Source organism: Pan paniscus, chromosome 19, assembly GCF_029289425.2.
Source record: "Pan paniscus chromosome 19, NHGRI_mPanPan1-v2.0_pri, whole genome shotgun sequence".
Lineage (NCBI taxonomy): Eukaryota > Metazoa > Chordata > Mammalia > Primates > Hominidae > Pan > Pan paniscus.
Genome location: NC_073268.2, coordinates 23057298 through 23069644, shown reverse-complemented (window position 1 = coordinate 23069644; position 12347 = coordinate 23057298). Strand labels below are relative to the sequence as shown.

General features: G+C 51.4%; 1 protein-coding gene across 7 annotated transcripts in view; it reads right to left on the bottom strand.

The window, feature by feature from the left end:
- The window catches only part of ACLY (ATP citrate lyase), a 61909-nt gene that overhangs the window by 45664 nt on the left and 3898 nt on the right, over positions 1 to 12347 (bottom strand). For 2 of the 7 annotated variants that reach the window (XM_034941855.3, XM_034941853.3), the window contains exon 1: positions 4663 to 4861. The exons of 1 other annotated variant lie outside the window; for it this stretch is intronic. Coding sequence is in view for 4 of the 6 variants with exons in the window: in XM_034941851.3 (XP_034797742.1) it covers positions 4663 to 4797 (135 nt within the window). In the remaining 2 variants the exon portion in view is untranslated. Of the gene's footprint in view, positions 1 to 4662; positions 4862 to 12347 lie in introns of those variants that run through there. 4 more of the 7 variants (XM_034941851.3, XM_055100939.2, XM_034941849.3 and 1 more) reach the window with 4 other exon arrangements.

Below are 12347 nucleotides of genomic sequence, written 5' to 3'. Positions count from 1 at the left end.
TGGAGCAAAAGGCCGCTGGCTAGAAGGCCAAGAAAACCGGTGCTTTGACCCAAATCTGAGTGCTGGTCCCATCTGAGGTGGGCAGACCCTGAAACACCTTTCTGTTCTCTGACCAGTGCAGAGTACGGCTGAAATTGCAAAAGGCTAGCCTTTCTCTCCCTACAGGTTTCATCTCCCCCACACCCAGATTTACCCCTATACACACCCTTACACACCACTGGGCCAATGGCCAAGCCAGCAAGTTTACTTAGCCTCAAAAAGGGTCACACCCCCAGGTCCTGGTTAGAAGGGGAGTAGGGGAGGGGGGAGGATCATCGCAAAGCTCTTTTCTCCTCTTTTCTCCCGGACACTAGCCTCCCAATCCTGAGTATGGAGCAGACACAGGGCAGGGAAACCGACCTTTAGCACATTCCACCCGCCCCACTGCGTCATCCAGCTGCTAATTTAGAGCAAAACTCACTAAGAACAGATGCCTCTCTGGGGACCACCCTGTAGTGTAGTGGTCACTTCTAACTGGGGCGGACTGAGAGGAGGAGGAGGAAGAGGCAGAAACCATCCTCCATCACACGTATAGGAAAACTCATCTTGGAGTTGGAGGCTACAGTGAGCTATGATTGCACCGCTGCACTGTAGCCTGGGTGTCAGAGCAAGACCTTGTGTCTAAAAAAAGATAAAAAGAAACTCATCTCATATGAGCTCTGGGAGGTACGCTGAGATTTATAACCCCATTTCTTAGATGAGGAATAAAATCTCAGAGGCGTTAGGATAACTTGCCCAAGAAGCCCACCTAATAATAAGCAAGGTTATGACCCAAGACTCGAACCCAAACCCTCTTACACCTAGGTCCCCAGAAAAATCCACACCAGCCCAAGAAAAGACCATTTTTCCAAGAGCCAGGCCCATGTGTCCTTTTCACTTCAAAGAGTCTATGATAAGAATTTCATCATCTCCCCTCCCCACGACTCTGTCCTGATACACCCATTCTCCTGTGGGTAACTCAAGGAGTGAGCTGGGGAGGGGAATGGGGGGAGGTGGGCATGGAAATTAAGGCCAAGAGCTTGGCCGGATCAGGAAAAGTCACTCCTGACTCCCCCGCCAAGGCCCAGAAGCAAAGCGTTTAATTTGCTGGGGGAGAAAAAAGTCAAGTACAAATAAAGGAGGGCAGAGTGAAGGAGCCGGCTTGTTTACACGTGCTGGAAGCTGGGTCTCCGTTCCCAACTCAGAGAAGGCCAACGTTCCAGGGGCTACATTGCGCCCCCTCCCAATCGGCCAGGCTGGTGGGGCTTCAGGTTCTCATCCTGGCTTGGCTGCCTTTGTCGGCCTCCTAGCTAGTATCCAGCATGGCACAATGGGTGTATTCAGCCTGGTGTCTGCCTAAAGTGGGGTAGCTGGGAAGGGGCTCAGAGATGTTCCCTTTTCTGGCCTTCCCCTGGAATGACTTGAGATTCCTTCTCAGTATGAGTTTCCAGAGACGTCCCAACCACCTCACTGCCCCACGGTCCTCCACCCCCCACCCACTGCTCCATTTCCCAATATTTTTGACTCAGACCAGAAAAACTGGTCCTCAGATTGAATGGGTACACCTCCCACCCCCTTCCAAAGAGAGTGCAGCCCAGGGCAGATCAAGGAACACTCAGAGAGGAGGGGGCAGTGGCTGACCATCCTCAGCAATTCAGACTCCTTCCATAACTCCAGGGGAAAGGAAGTCCCCGGGCTATGCCTCTCTAGAAGAAAGAAGTCTGAGACTCCCAGTAAAACAGTCCCCTGAACCTGGCACCTCCAAAACAGACACAAGACCCAACTTTGGAAAGGACAAGGGAGAGAAAATGGACCCCTGCAGCTGAGAAATCACAGTTTTCTTGAGACCCAGATCAAATTTCAGGTCCAAGAGCCCATCTCCATAGGGTCTTTGGAAGGGGGATAGGAGAGAAGACACAATGGGATAATACAGGATAGAAAACAAGATTTGCCAGTTTACCAAAACAAGAGATTTGCCACTAGAGCATTCTGGCTTAGAGACGGGAGGTTGAGACAAGGAATGTATACAACATAATAAAAATAAGGCCTCTGCAAATTCACCAATAAAGAGAAGGCAAATGGCTCACAAACCCAGGGAGCGGACTCAGTAGAGATAAATCGCAACTTTAGTGGTTCAGTGAGGTCTTTTTTTTTTTTTGAGAAGGACTCTGGCTCTGTCGCCCAGGCTGGAGTGCAGTGGAGTGATCTCGGCTCACTGCAACCTCAGCCTCCCAGGTTCAAGTGATTCTCCTGCCGCAGCCTCCTGAGTAGCTGGGATTACAGATGCACGCCACCACGCCCATCTAATTTTTTGTATTTTTAGTACAGGCGGGGTTTCACCATGTTGGTCAGGCTGGTCTCGAACTCCTGACCTCGTGATCCACCCACCTCAGCCTCCCAAAGTGCTGGGATTTACAGGCACGAGCCACCACGCCCGGCCTTCAGTGAGGTCTTAAAGTCTCTCTAAGGCAGTGGCTCTTAACCTCTTTGAGGTCTCAGACTCTTCTGAAACTGAAAAAAAACCCAGAAAAAGGTACACAAATCCAATTGTGTATATCGTTTCAAGGTGCTCACCTGTGACAATGATCCGATGGCCCACAGACTGACCACCAGGTAAGAACATTTGCGGCCAGGCACGGTGGCTTGCGCCTGTAATCCCAGCACTTCGGGAGGCCAAGGAGGGCAAATCACGAGGTCAGGAGTTTGAGACCAGCCTGGCCAATATGGTGAAACCCTGTTTCTACTAAAAATACAAAAATTAGCCGGGCGTGGTGGTGCACACCTGTAGTCCCAGCTACTGGGGAGGCTGAGGCAGGAGAATCGCTAGAACCCAGGAGGCGGAGGTTGCAGTGAGCCGAGATCCACCACTGCACTCCAGCCTGCCGACAGAGCAAGACTCTGTCTCAAAAAAAAAAAAAAAGAATATTTGCTCTAGTGGAATCAGCAAATACCTACAAATACCTATCTGGGTTTGGGACCGCTCCCCAGAACGTCTTAGTCTGCCTCCCCAGTAGCTGAATGTGCTGTCAAACAAGTAACAGATGATTGGGCTAAGCTTGGACTCCAGGAACTGTTACTTGGTAACAGCTAAATGTGTAAACCATTTGGGGGAAATCATGCCAAGGAACCTGAAAACACACACATACACACATTCTCTAAGGGAGGGGCCTTATGAGCTGAATGGAGTCTTTTCTGTAGACGGGTGAGTGACCCAGGATTGAGTTCACTTTTAGCACACACTGAGAGAAGCAGCCCACACAGGAGGCTGAATGAAAGAAGCCTGTTCCCCAGAACACACCCCTGGGACACAGCCAGGGGAAGGGAATCACTGGGGATGCTACTAAGGGTGCCTCTGGGAAAGACAAAAACACTCATTTGAAGGTTAGTATCTGCAGGATTGGGACTTATGTATGTAGGTATTTATTTATTATTTTTTTGAGAAGACAGGCAATCCCTGGAGTAAATTCTAGAGAGGCAGAATTCTGTGAGTGCCCCTTACTGCGGCAGGCATAGTGTCAGAACGGGGATGGTGCCATAAGCTGCCCAGTGTCTGAGGGCTCTTCCCACTACCGCCCCCCAAGCTGTTTAGGAAGGTTTCTAAGAGGTGAAAATCACCCATTTGGGCAAATGAGACCTACCAGCTGTCCCTCACCCCACATTTTAGTTCAGCTGAGCCAGGTGAAAACACAGAGGAAAGTTAAGGGTGGAGAGGAGTAGGCTAGCTGGCCAAACTGTGCTGTGCACTTTTCCTTATCATCTCTTCCAAAATCCTCTTCCCAGGAAGACCTCCAGGGACCACATAACGGCAGAACTCGGCACTGCACGGTATCTGCCAAGGCTGGAGACGGCGGCAGGCGCTGGGACTGGCCCATTGCCAGGCTCGACAGGAGGGCGGCGGCAGCATCCTCCAGCCCCTTGAGGACCTTTCCCCGGCCAGACTTGGCGTCGGCTCAGGGGTGTGGTGGCACCCCGGCCATCTGTCGCTTAGGGGCTGGAATCGACGATACCTCCAGTGCGAGGAGGGTCCTTGCTGCGAGATTCCAGTCCTCGCGGCGAGACGAGGCGAGGCCTCGGGCACCCTGGGGCAGCCTGGCCCCGCGTGGCCCGCCCCGGAGGCGCGCACAGCTCATTCTCTCCACTTGGGCGTGGAGCTCAATTTTGTACCCACAGAACCAAGAAGGGCCTGAGCCCGGCCAGTGAGGAATCGGAGTGGGACCAGTCGCCACCGTTTTCTCTACTTCCCGTCCCGGCATCCGATGGGGGAACCCGGATGGAACCAAAAGGCGTCCCGATGAGCCCGAGGAGCCTCGATAGCTGTGCCCGGGAGGGGTGAGGCGCGCCAGGAGGGGGACCATGCAATGTGGCAGAGGCAGAAGAGGCAAGGATGGCGGCAAGCCCCATGCAAACTCCCAGGAACTGGAATATGTGTGTGTCGCGCGGGGGGAGGGGAGGGGCGTCGACACGCGGCCACCGGCCGGGACCCCGGGCGAAGGCTAACCTAAAGCTAAGACCCTCAAAACTTCCGAGCAGGGCGCGTGGGCACCGAGCCCGCGTCGGGGAAGGCGGTTCCGGGTTGGGGGACGGAGGCAGGAAGCTCCTAGGGCGAGCGGGCTCCAGCCAGCGAAAACAGCCTCCCGTGCTCACCTCTGCCGAAGTCCGTGCGCGGCGCTTCCTCCACAGGCCCGACGAACCCCGCAAAATCCGGAGCACCCCAGCAGCCGGTAGCTTCCCGGGATCCGGCTTTTGTCCCGGCCCAGCCGGACTTTTCCCCGCCCCCATCGGCTCGCGGCGAGAACGGCCCCGCGATTGGCCACACGCGTTCCCTAGCCTGAGCGCCAGAGCTCCTCCCAATTCGCTGCCGGCTTGGCTCCGCCCCACGAGGGCGGGCCCCGGGGCCTGCTGGGACTTGTAGTCCTGCTGGCCTGTCCACCGCCTCTTGGGAGCCTGCGGGGCCGGGGCGGGGCCCCGGGTGGGGAGATGGGCCGGGCTAGGCTGGGAGGAGAACGCGCGGTGCTGGGGGTTGTGGCCTGATCGCTTGAGGGGCTGGACAGATTGCCACTCGGGGAGTTGGGGGAGGGGCGGGTGGGATTAGCCCAACTGGCTGTAACGCAGCTTTGGGACCTGGAGTACCCTTGCTCCTTCCCTTGGGAGAAACGGACGTCTGCATCTCGGCCGCACCGAATCCGATTGCTTAGACAGTCTCCTTAAGCAGCAGTGTCTGGCAGGCCGCTTTCCTTTAGCACGTGGAGGCTCTCCCCTCCCTGGACTCTCCCCACTGGGCCGATGGGGCAAGGCTGAGCCGAGGCTAACAGAGCATACTTCCCAGTGTGGGATAGGGCAGGGGCCGCGGTAAGCAAGTGGGGCTAGGAGGGTGCAGGCACAGCGCTGTCCGTCCCACTCACCTGCTCGCCTCAGCACGGATCAGGGCGGAGCTAGGAATTCAATGCGAGATTCCAGCGAAGGGCTGGAGCCATCCCAGTCTCTTCTTCCCACCAACCACAGGCTTAGACACTGGAATGAATGAACTGCTGTCTCCCACTTCTCCATTACCTGAGATAGATCGAATTTTCCAAACCAAAAACTGGGACATCCAATCTGACAGGTGCTGGTGAACTTGTGGGGCAGAATATGTGAAATCAGTCCTGGAAATCAGGACATGTATTTACCACTCTGACATGCTGCAGCCTCCCTCCCTACCTGCACCCCAACCCTGTAGGTCCGGAGCTGCTCCCTAAGCCTAACAGCTGTCTAGCTCCAGGAAGGAGGCCAAAAGCATCCACTGACCGACTCAGGTGAAGAGGTCAGCCCAGAATGCAGGGAAGCAGCAGGCCTGTCCCCCTGCCAAGCACTTTGGGTCATACTCACACTGCAACAGTGTTGCGACATTTGCAGACAAAATCTTCTCCAAGACCCCCTCCCCCAATCCTGTTGCTGCCAGGAGTAAGGTAACTGAACTTGCTACCCATGCCTGAATCAAGTGTTCCCTGATGATGTCACTTTCTGGTCCCTTCCCTCCCATTCATCTTTTTGAAATAGCAGTTCCTTATCACCTCTCTTCTCTTGACCTAAAATGGGGGTGGCCAGTCTTGATGGCTCACACCTGTAATCCCAGCACTTTGGAAGGCCAAGGTGGGGGATCACTTGAGGTCAGGAGTTCAAGACCAACAAGGCAAAACCCCATCTCTACAAAAAATACAAAAATTAGCCAGGCATGGTGGCACACACCTATAAATCCCAGCTACTCTTGAGGTTGAGGCATAAGAATCGCTTAAACCCGGGAGGTGGAGGTTGCAGTGAGGCGAGATTGCACCACTGCACTCCAACCTGGGTGACAGAGAGAGATTCTATCTCAAAAAAAAAGAAAAAGAAAAAAAGATACACTCCAGGCAAGGCATGCTGTCTCATGCCTGTAATCCCAGAATTTTGGAAGGCCAAGTCAGGCAGATTGCTAGAGCCCAGAAGTTCAAGTACAGCCTGGGTAACATGGTAAGAGCCCCCACGACCACCACCAAATCTCTACAAAAAATAAAAAGACCGGGCGTGGTGATTCACATGCCTGTAATCCCAGCAATTTGGGAGGCCTAGGTGGGTAGATCACCTGAGTTCGAGGTCAGGAGTTCCAGACCAGCCTGGCCAACAGGTGAAACCCTGTTTCTACTAAAAATACAAAAAATTAGCTGGGCGTGGTGGCAGGTGCCTGTAATCCCAGCTACTCAGGAGGCTGAGTCAGGAGAATCGCTTGAACCCAGGAGGCGGAGGCAGGAGAATCGCTTGAAACCAGGAGGCGGAGGTTGCAGTGAGCCGAGATCGCACCAGTGCACTCTAGCGGGGGCAACAAGACCAAAACTCCATCTCAAAGCAAAAAAAAAAAAAAAAATTAGCTGGGCATTGTATCGGGTGCCTGTAATCTCAGCTACTTGGGAGGCTGAGGCAGGAGAATTGCTTGAACCCAGGAGGCAGAGGTTGCAGTGAGCAGAGATCGTGCCATTGCACTCCAGCCTGGGCCACAGAGTGAGACTCCGTCTCAAAACAAAACAAAACAAAAAAATAAACAAAAATTAGCAGGGCATAGTGGTGCACACCTGTAGTCCCAGCTACTTGGGAGACCGAGGTGGAAGGATCACTTGAGTCCAGGAGATCAAGGCTGCAGTGAGCTGAGATTGTACACTCCAGCCTGGGCGACAGGGTGTGACCCTGTCTCAGAAAAAAAAAAAAGAAAGAAAGAAAAAAAAAGAAAAGAAAGAAGGAAGGAAATACTCCTGGGAGGCCAGGTGCATAGGCTCAGGCCTGTAATCCCATCACTTTGAGAGGCCAAGGAGGGCTTGAGCCCAGGAGTTCCAACCCAGCCTTGGCAATACAGTGAGTCTACGTCACTACAAAAAATAAAAAATTAGCTGGGCAGCTGGGCATGCTGGCTCACGCCTATAATCCTAGCACTTTGGTAGGCCAAGGTGGGAAAATCACTTGCGTCCAGGAGTTCAAAACCAGCCTGGGCAACATAGTGAGTCACTGTCTCATAAAAAAAAAATTAGCTAGGCATGGTGGCACACACCTGTAGTCCAAGCTACTCAGGAGGCAGAGGTGGGAGAATCACTTGAGCCCAGGAGGTCAAAGACGCAGTGAGCTGGGTGGGCACGGTGGCTCGAGACTGTAATCCCAGCACTTTGGGAGGCTGAGGCAGGCGGATCACTTGAGGCCAGGAGTTCGAGACCAGCCTGGCCAACATGGCAAAACCCGTCTCTGCTAAAAATACAAAAAATTAGCTGGATGTGGTGGCACATGCCTGTAATCCCAGTTACTCGGGAGGCTGGCTGGGTGCAGTGGCTCACGCCTATAATCCCAACACTTGGGGAGGCCGAGGCAGGCGGATCACAAGGTCAGGAGATTGAGACTATCCTGGCTAACGAAGTGAAACCCAAGCTCTACTAAAAATACAAAAAAAATAGCCGGGCATGGTGGCACGTGCCTGTAGTCCCAGCTACTCAGGAGGCTGAGGCAGGAGAATCGTTTGAACCCAGGAGGCGGAGGTTGCAGTGAGCCGAGATCACGCCACTGCACTCCAGGCTGGGTGACAGAGCGAGACAAAAAAAAAAAAAAAAAAAAAGATGCAGTCAGCCGTGACTGCACCACTGAACATCAGCCTGGGTGACAGAGTGAGACCCTGTCTGAGAAAAAAAAAAAAGAAAGACAGATACACTCCTGGGGAAATGGTCATCCAGGCGGGACATAAAATATAATAAACTCTTTGAAGGTCAATTTGGTAATATCAGTAAACATTTTAAATTCACTTGCCCTTTGGTCCAGTAATTCCACTTCTAATAATTTATCCTTCAGATATACTTGCGTATGTGCATGACGAAGATAGGGATCTTTGTCTATTTTCTTCATTGCTGTATTTCTAGCAGTTTAAATAGGGACTGGTTACACAGTAAGTACTCAATAAATGTTTGCTGAATGATTGTCCTCCATTTAGGTGTTGCTAGGCCTAAGTTTGACTATTCCTGGGCAGGAATAACAAAAAATAACTGTCCAGAGAGTGAGGGGGGAGAGGTGCTGGCCAGAGGGCCCATGAGCCAGCCACTGAGGTTTTTCAGTTCACTCAGTGGTCTCATACCAAGTTTCTGCCCCCAACCCCCAGCCTCCTCAAGTAAGACTCTCTCGTTACCCCACCATGCACCCACAGAGGTTCATCTGCCTTGAATTAATCAATCTAGAACCCATCTTCTCATCATTCTACTTTCTAACTTAAAAGCTCTAAACCAGGCTGGGTGCAGTGGCTCACGCCTGTAATCCCAACACTTTAGGAGGCCAAGGCAGGTGGACTGCCTGAGCTGAGGAGTTCAAAAGCAGTCTGGCTAACATGGCAAAACCCCCATCTCTACAAAAAATAAAAAATAAAATAAAAGCTCTAAACTCTTTGATTTTCCCATTTGAATCACCTCCCTCCTCTTCTAGACTGGACTAGAGGACAGGTCCCTATCAGAATACAGAGGGTTATAGGCACCATCTCCAAGCCCAGGTTTTGGGCATTCTACCTGGGTTCCAGAAGCCTAAAACTGGCTAAGGACTTCCTCCTAGATTTGGACCAATTTTAGTTAATATTTATTGAGCACCTACTATGTGAAATGCATACTACTCACAGCAGCCACTTGAGCTAACTAAGTGTTTTCATCATTTTGCCTATGATCAACTAACCTAATGATCTTCAGACTCCAAGTCCTTGGGCCTGTACCCTGCAACCTGCCGCAGGTGAGTAAGAGGGAAAGATCCTATCCAGTGGATCTCCTTTATCTGACTGTAAGCAACCCAAGGCCTAGGAGAGTGCCTTGTTCATTTTGGCATCTCCAGTGCCTAGCATGGGACTGGACACATATTAAGCATTCACTGTAAACATGACTTTAAAAAGGCTCTTATAATATGTGAATGAAAGAAAGCAATTGTAGGGGAAGGGCAGGGAGAGGAGGGAGGAGATGCAGCCTGGAGAAGGATCTACCTAAGTGTCCAGTTCTACTATTTTTTTGTTTGTTTGTTTGTTTGTTTTGAGAGGGAGTCTCACCCTGTCGCCCAGGCTGGAGTGCAATGGTGTGATCTGGGCTCACTTCAACCTCCACCTCCCGGGTTCAAACGATTCTCCTGCCTCAGCCTCCTGAGTAGCTGGGATTACAGGTGCCCGCCACCATGCCCAGCTAATTTTTCTATTTTGAGTAGAAATGAGGTTTCGCCATGTTGGCCAGGCTGGTCTTTAACTCCAGACATCATGATCCGCCTGCCTCGGCATCCCAATGTGCTGGGATTACAGGTGTGAGCCACCATGCCCGGCCCAGTTCTACTATTTTTTCTTTTTATTTATTTATTTTTTATTTATTTATTTTTTGAGACTGAGTCTCGCTCTGTCACCCAAGCTAGAGTGCAGTGGCGTGATCTCGGCTCACTGCAACCTCCGCCTCCTGGGTTCAAGTGATTCTCCTGTCTCGCCCTCCCAAGTAGCTGGGACTACAGGCACGTGCCACCATACCCGGCTGATTTTTTTTTTTTTATTTTTAGTAGAGATGGGGTTTCACCATGTTAGCCAGGATGGTCTCAATCTCCTGACCTCGTGATCCGCCCGCCTCAGCCTCCCAAAGTGCTAGGATTACAGGCGTGAGCCACCGTGCCCGGCTACTATTTTTTTCAAATGCATTTTCTGTTTATGTAGAGTATCCAGTTCTAAACCCACCTCTCTCCTTGTAACAGCCCAAGACAGGAGCTTCCAGCAAAGCCCCATCATCATCCACCCGGTGAAGAGCCAAGGATTCTAACTTCCGCACCACTCACTTTTGCCCAGTACTGACCAACCTTCCATCAGAGCTAAGGGCCTGTGTGTCCTGGGGAAGGCTCTCCAGGGAGATGCAGCCAGGGCCCCTCTCTCTAACCTGACAGAGGCTGCCTGCCACCAGGGAAGCTGGAGGGATGGCTAGTTCCACTCCTGGGCAGCAGTTATCTCTCTGGGGATGCAGCATCTGTGCTCAGGGAATAAAGTTTCTCCATGCAGCCCAACCAGGTCCAGGCTGGCCCCTTCCCAGAGTCACCCCCACTCCATTCTGACTCTCTCTCAAAAACTGCCACTGCCTCCTCCCCACCAGGTATGTTCCTATAAAATTCCCTCCTCTTTCAGGAAGAACCTGTGCAGCCCCTCCCACACACATAAATCACTTACCCTTGACTTTTACATATGACACATTTAAACTTATCTCTGAATGAGTTTATTATTATTATTATTATTATTTTGAGATGGAGTTTCGCTCTTTTGCCCAGGCTGGAGTGAAGTGGCGCGATCTGCGCTCACTGCAACCTCTGCCTTCTGGGTTCAAGCGATTCTCCTGCCTCAGCCTCCCGAGAAGCTGGGGTTACAGGCGCCCACCACCACACAGGGTGGTGGAGGTTCAGTGAGCCGAGATCCTGCAACTGCCCTCCACCCTGGGCGACAGAGCGAAACTCTGTCTCAAAATAAATAAATAAATAAAAATAAAAAAATAAAAGGAGTCTTCTGGCCAGGCATGATGGTTCATGCCTGTAATTCCAGCATTTTGGGAAGCCAAGGCAGGAGGATTGCCTGAGCTCAAGAGTTCAAGACCAGTCTAGGCAACATTGCAAAACACCTTCTCTACCAAAAAAAAAAAAAAAAAAAAAAAAAACCCAAAAATTAGCAGGGTGTGATGGCATGCACCTGTAGTTCCAGCTACTGGGGAGGCTGAGGTGGGAGGATTGCTTGAGCTCAGGAGGGTGGAGGTTGCAGTGAGCCGAGATTGTGCCACTGCACTCCAGCCTTTATTTAGACACTCTGTCTAAATAAATAATAAATAAATAAAAGTAATCTTCTGACTGTTGTGTTGAGAAGGAAGTGGGGGAGGGGAGGCCAAGGAGACCCACTTAGAAGAATGTTGAAGTAATCCAGGAGAGAGATGATGAGGGCTCACAGTGAAGGCAGTAGTTACCTGGAGAGGGAGCTGTGAGTGGAGAGAGGCCTTTCACAGGACCCCCTGCTAGCAATATGTTTCTTGATTTACCTGTGTGATGACTACATAGGTGTACTTTTTTTTTTTGAGAGAGAGTCTTGCTCTGTCGCCCAGGCTGGAGTGCAGTGGTGTGATCATGGCTCACTGCAACCTCTGCCTCTCGGGTTCAAGTGATTCTCCTGCCTCGGCCTCTGGTACAGCTGGGATTACAGGTGTGTGCCACCACACCAGGCTAATTTTTGTATTTTTGGTAGAGATGGGGCTTCACCATGTTGGCCAGCCTGGTCTTGAACTCCCGACTCGAGGTGATCTGCCTGCCTTGGCCTCCAAAAGTGCTGGGATTACAGGAGTGAGCCACCACGCCTGGCCAGACATGTATGTTTATTTACTTATGTTCTATTTCACAATAAAAGAAGAAATAAAGCAATAACATGAGGAACATAGCTATAAATCGCTGGGACACACTGGAATCCAATTCTAGCACTCTTTATCCTGCTAATCGAACCCAAGGAATAGGCCCCAACCCAGCTCACTTATATCCTTGTGCTGTAGCCTGGAGCAAACCTTGTCATTTCTCTCAGCCTCAGAGTTTCTCATCCATGAAACCAGGAAACCACTGACTGGCTCTTTACTTCACTAGGGTGTTGTCAAGCTCACAGTGCTTTATAAATTGCCGGAAAGCACACATTATGATTGGTATTTTATGGTTTTTGTTTTGTTTTTTTTTTTGAGATGAAATCTCATTCTTGTCCCCCAGGCTGAAGTGCAATGGCACGATCTCGGCTCACTGCAACCGCCACCTCCCAGGTTCAAGCGATTCTCGTGCCTCAGCCT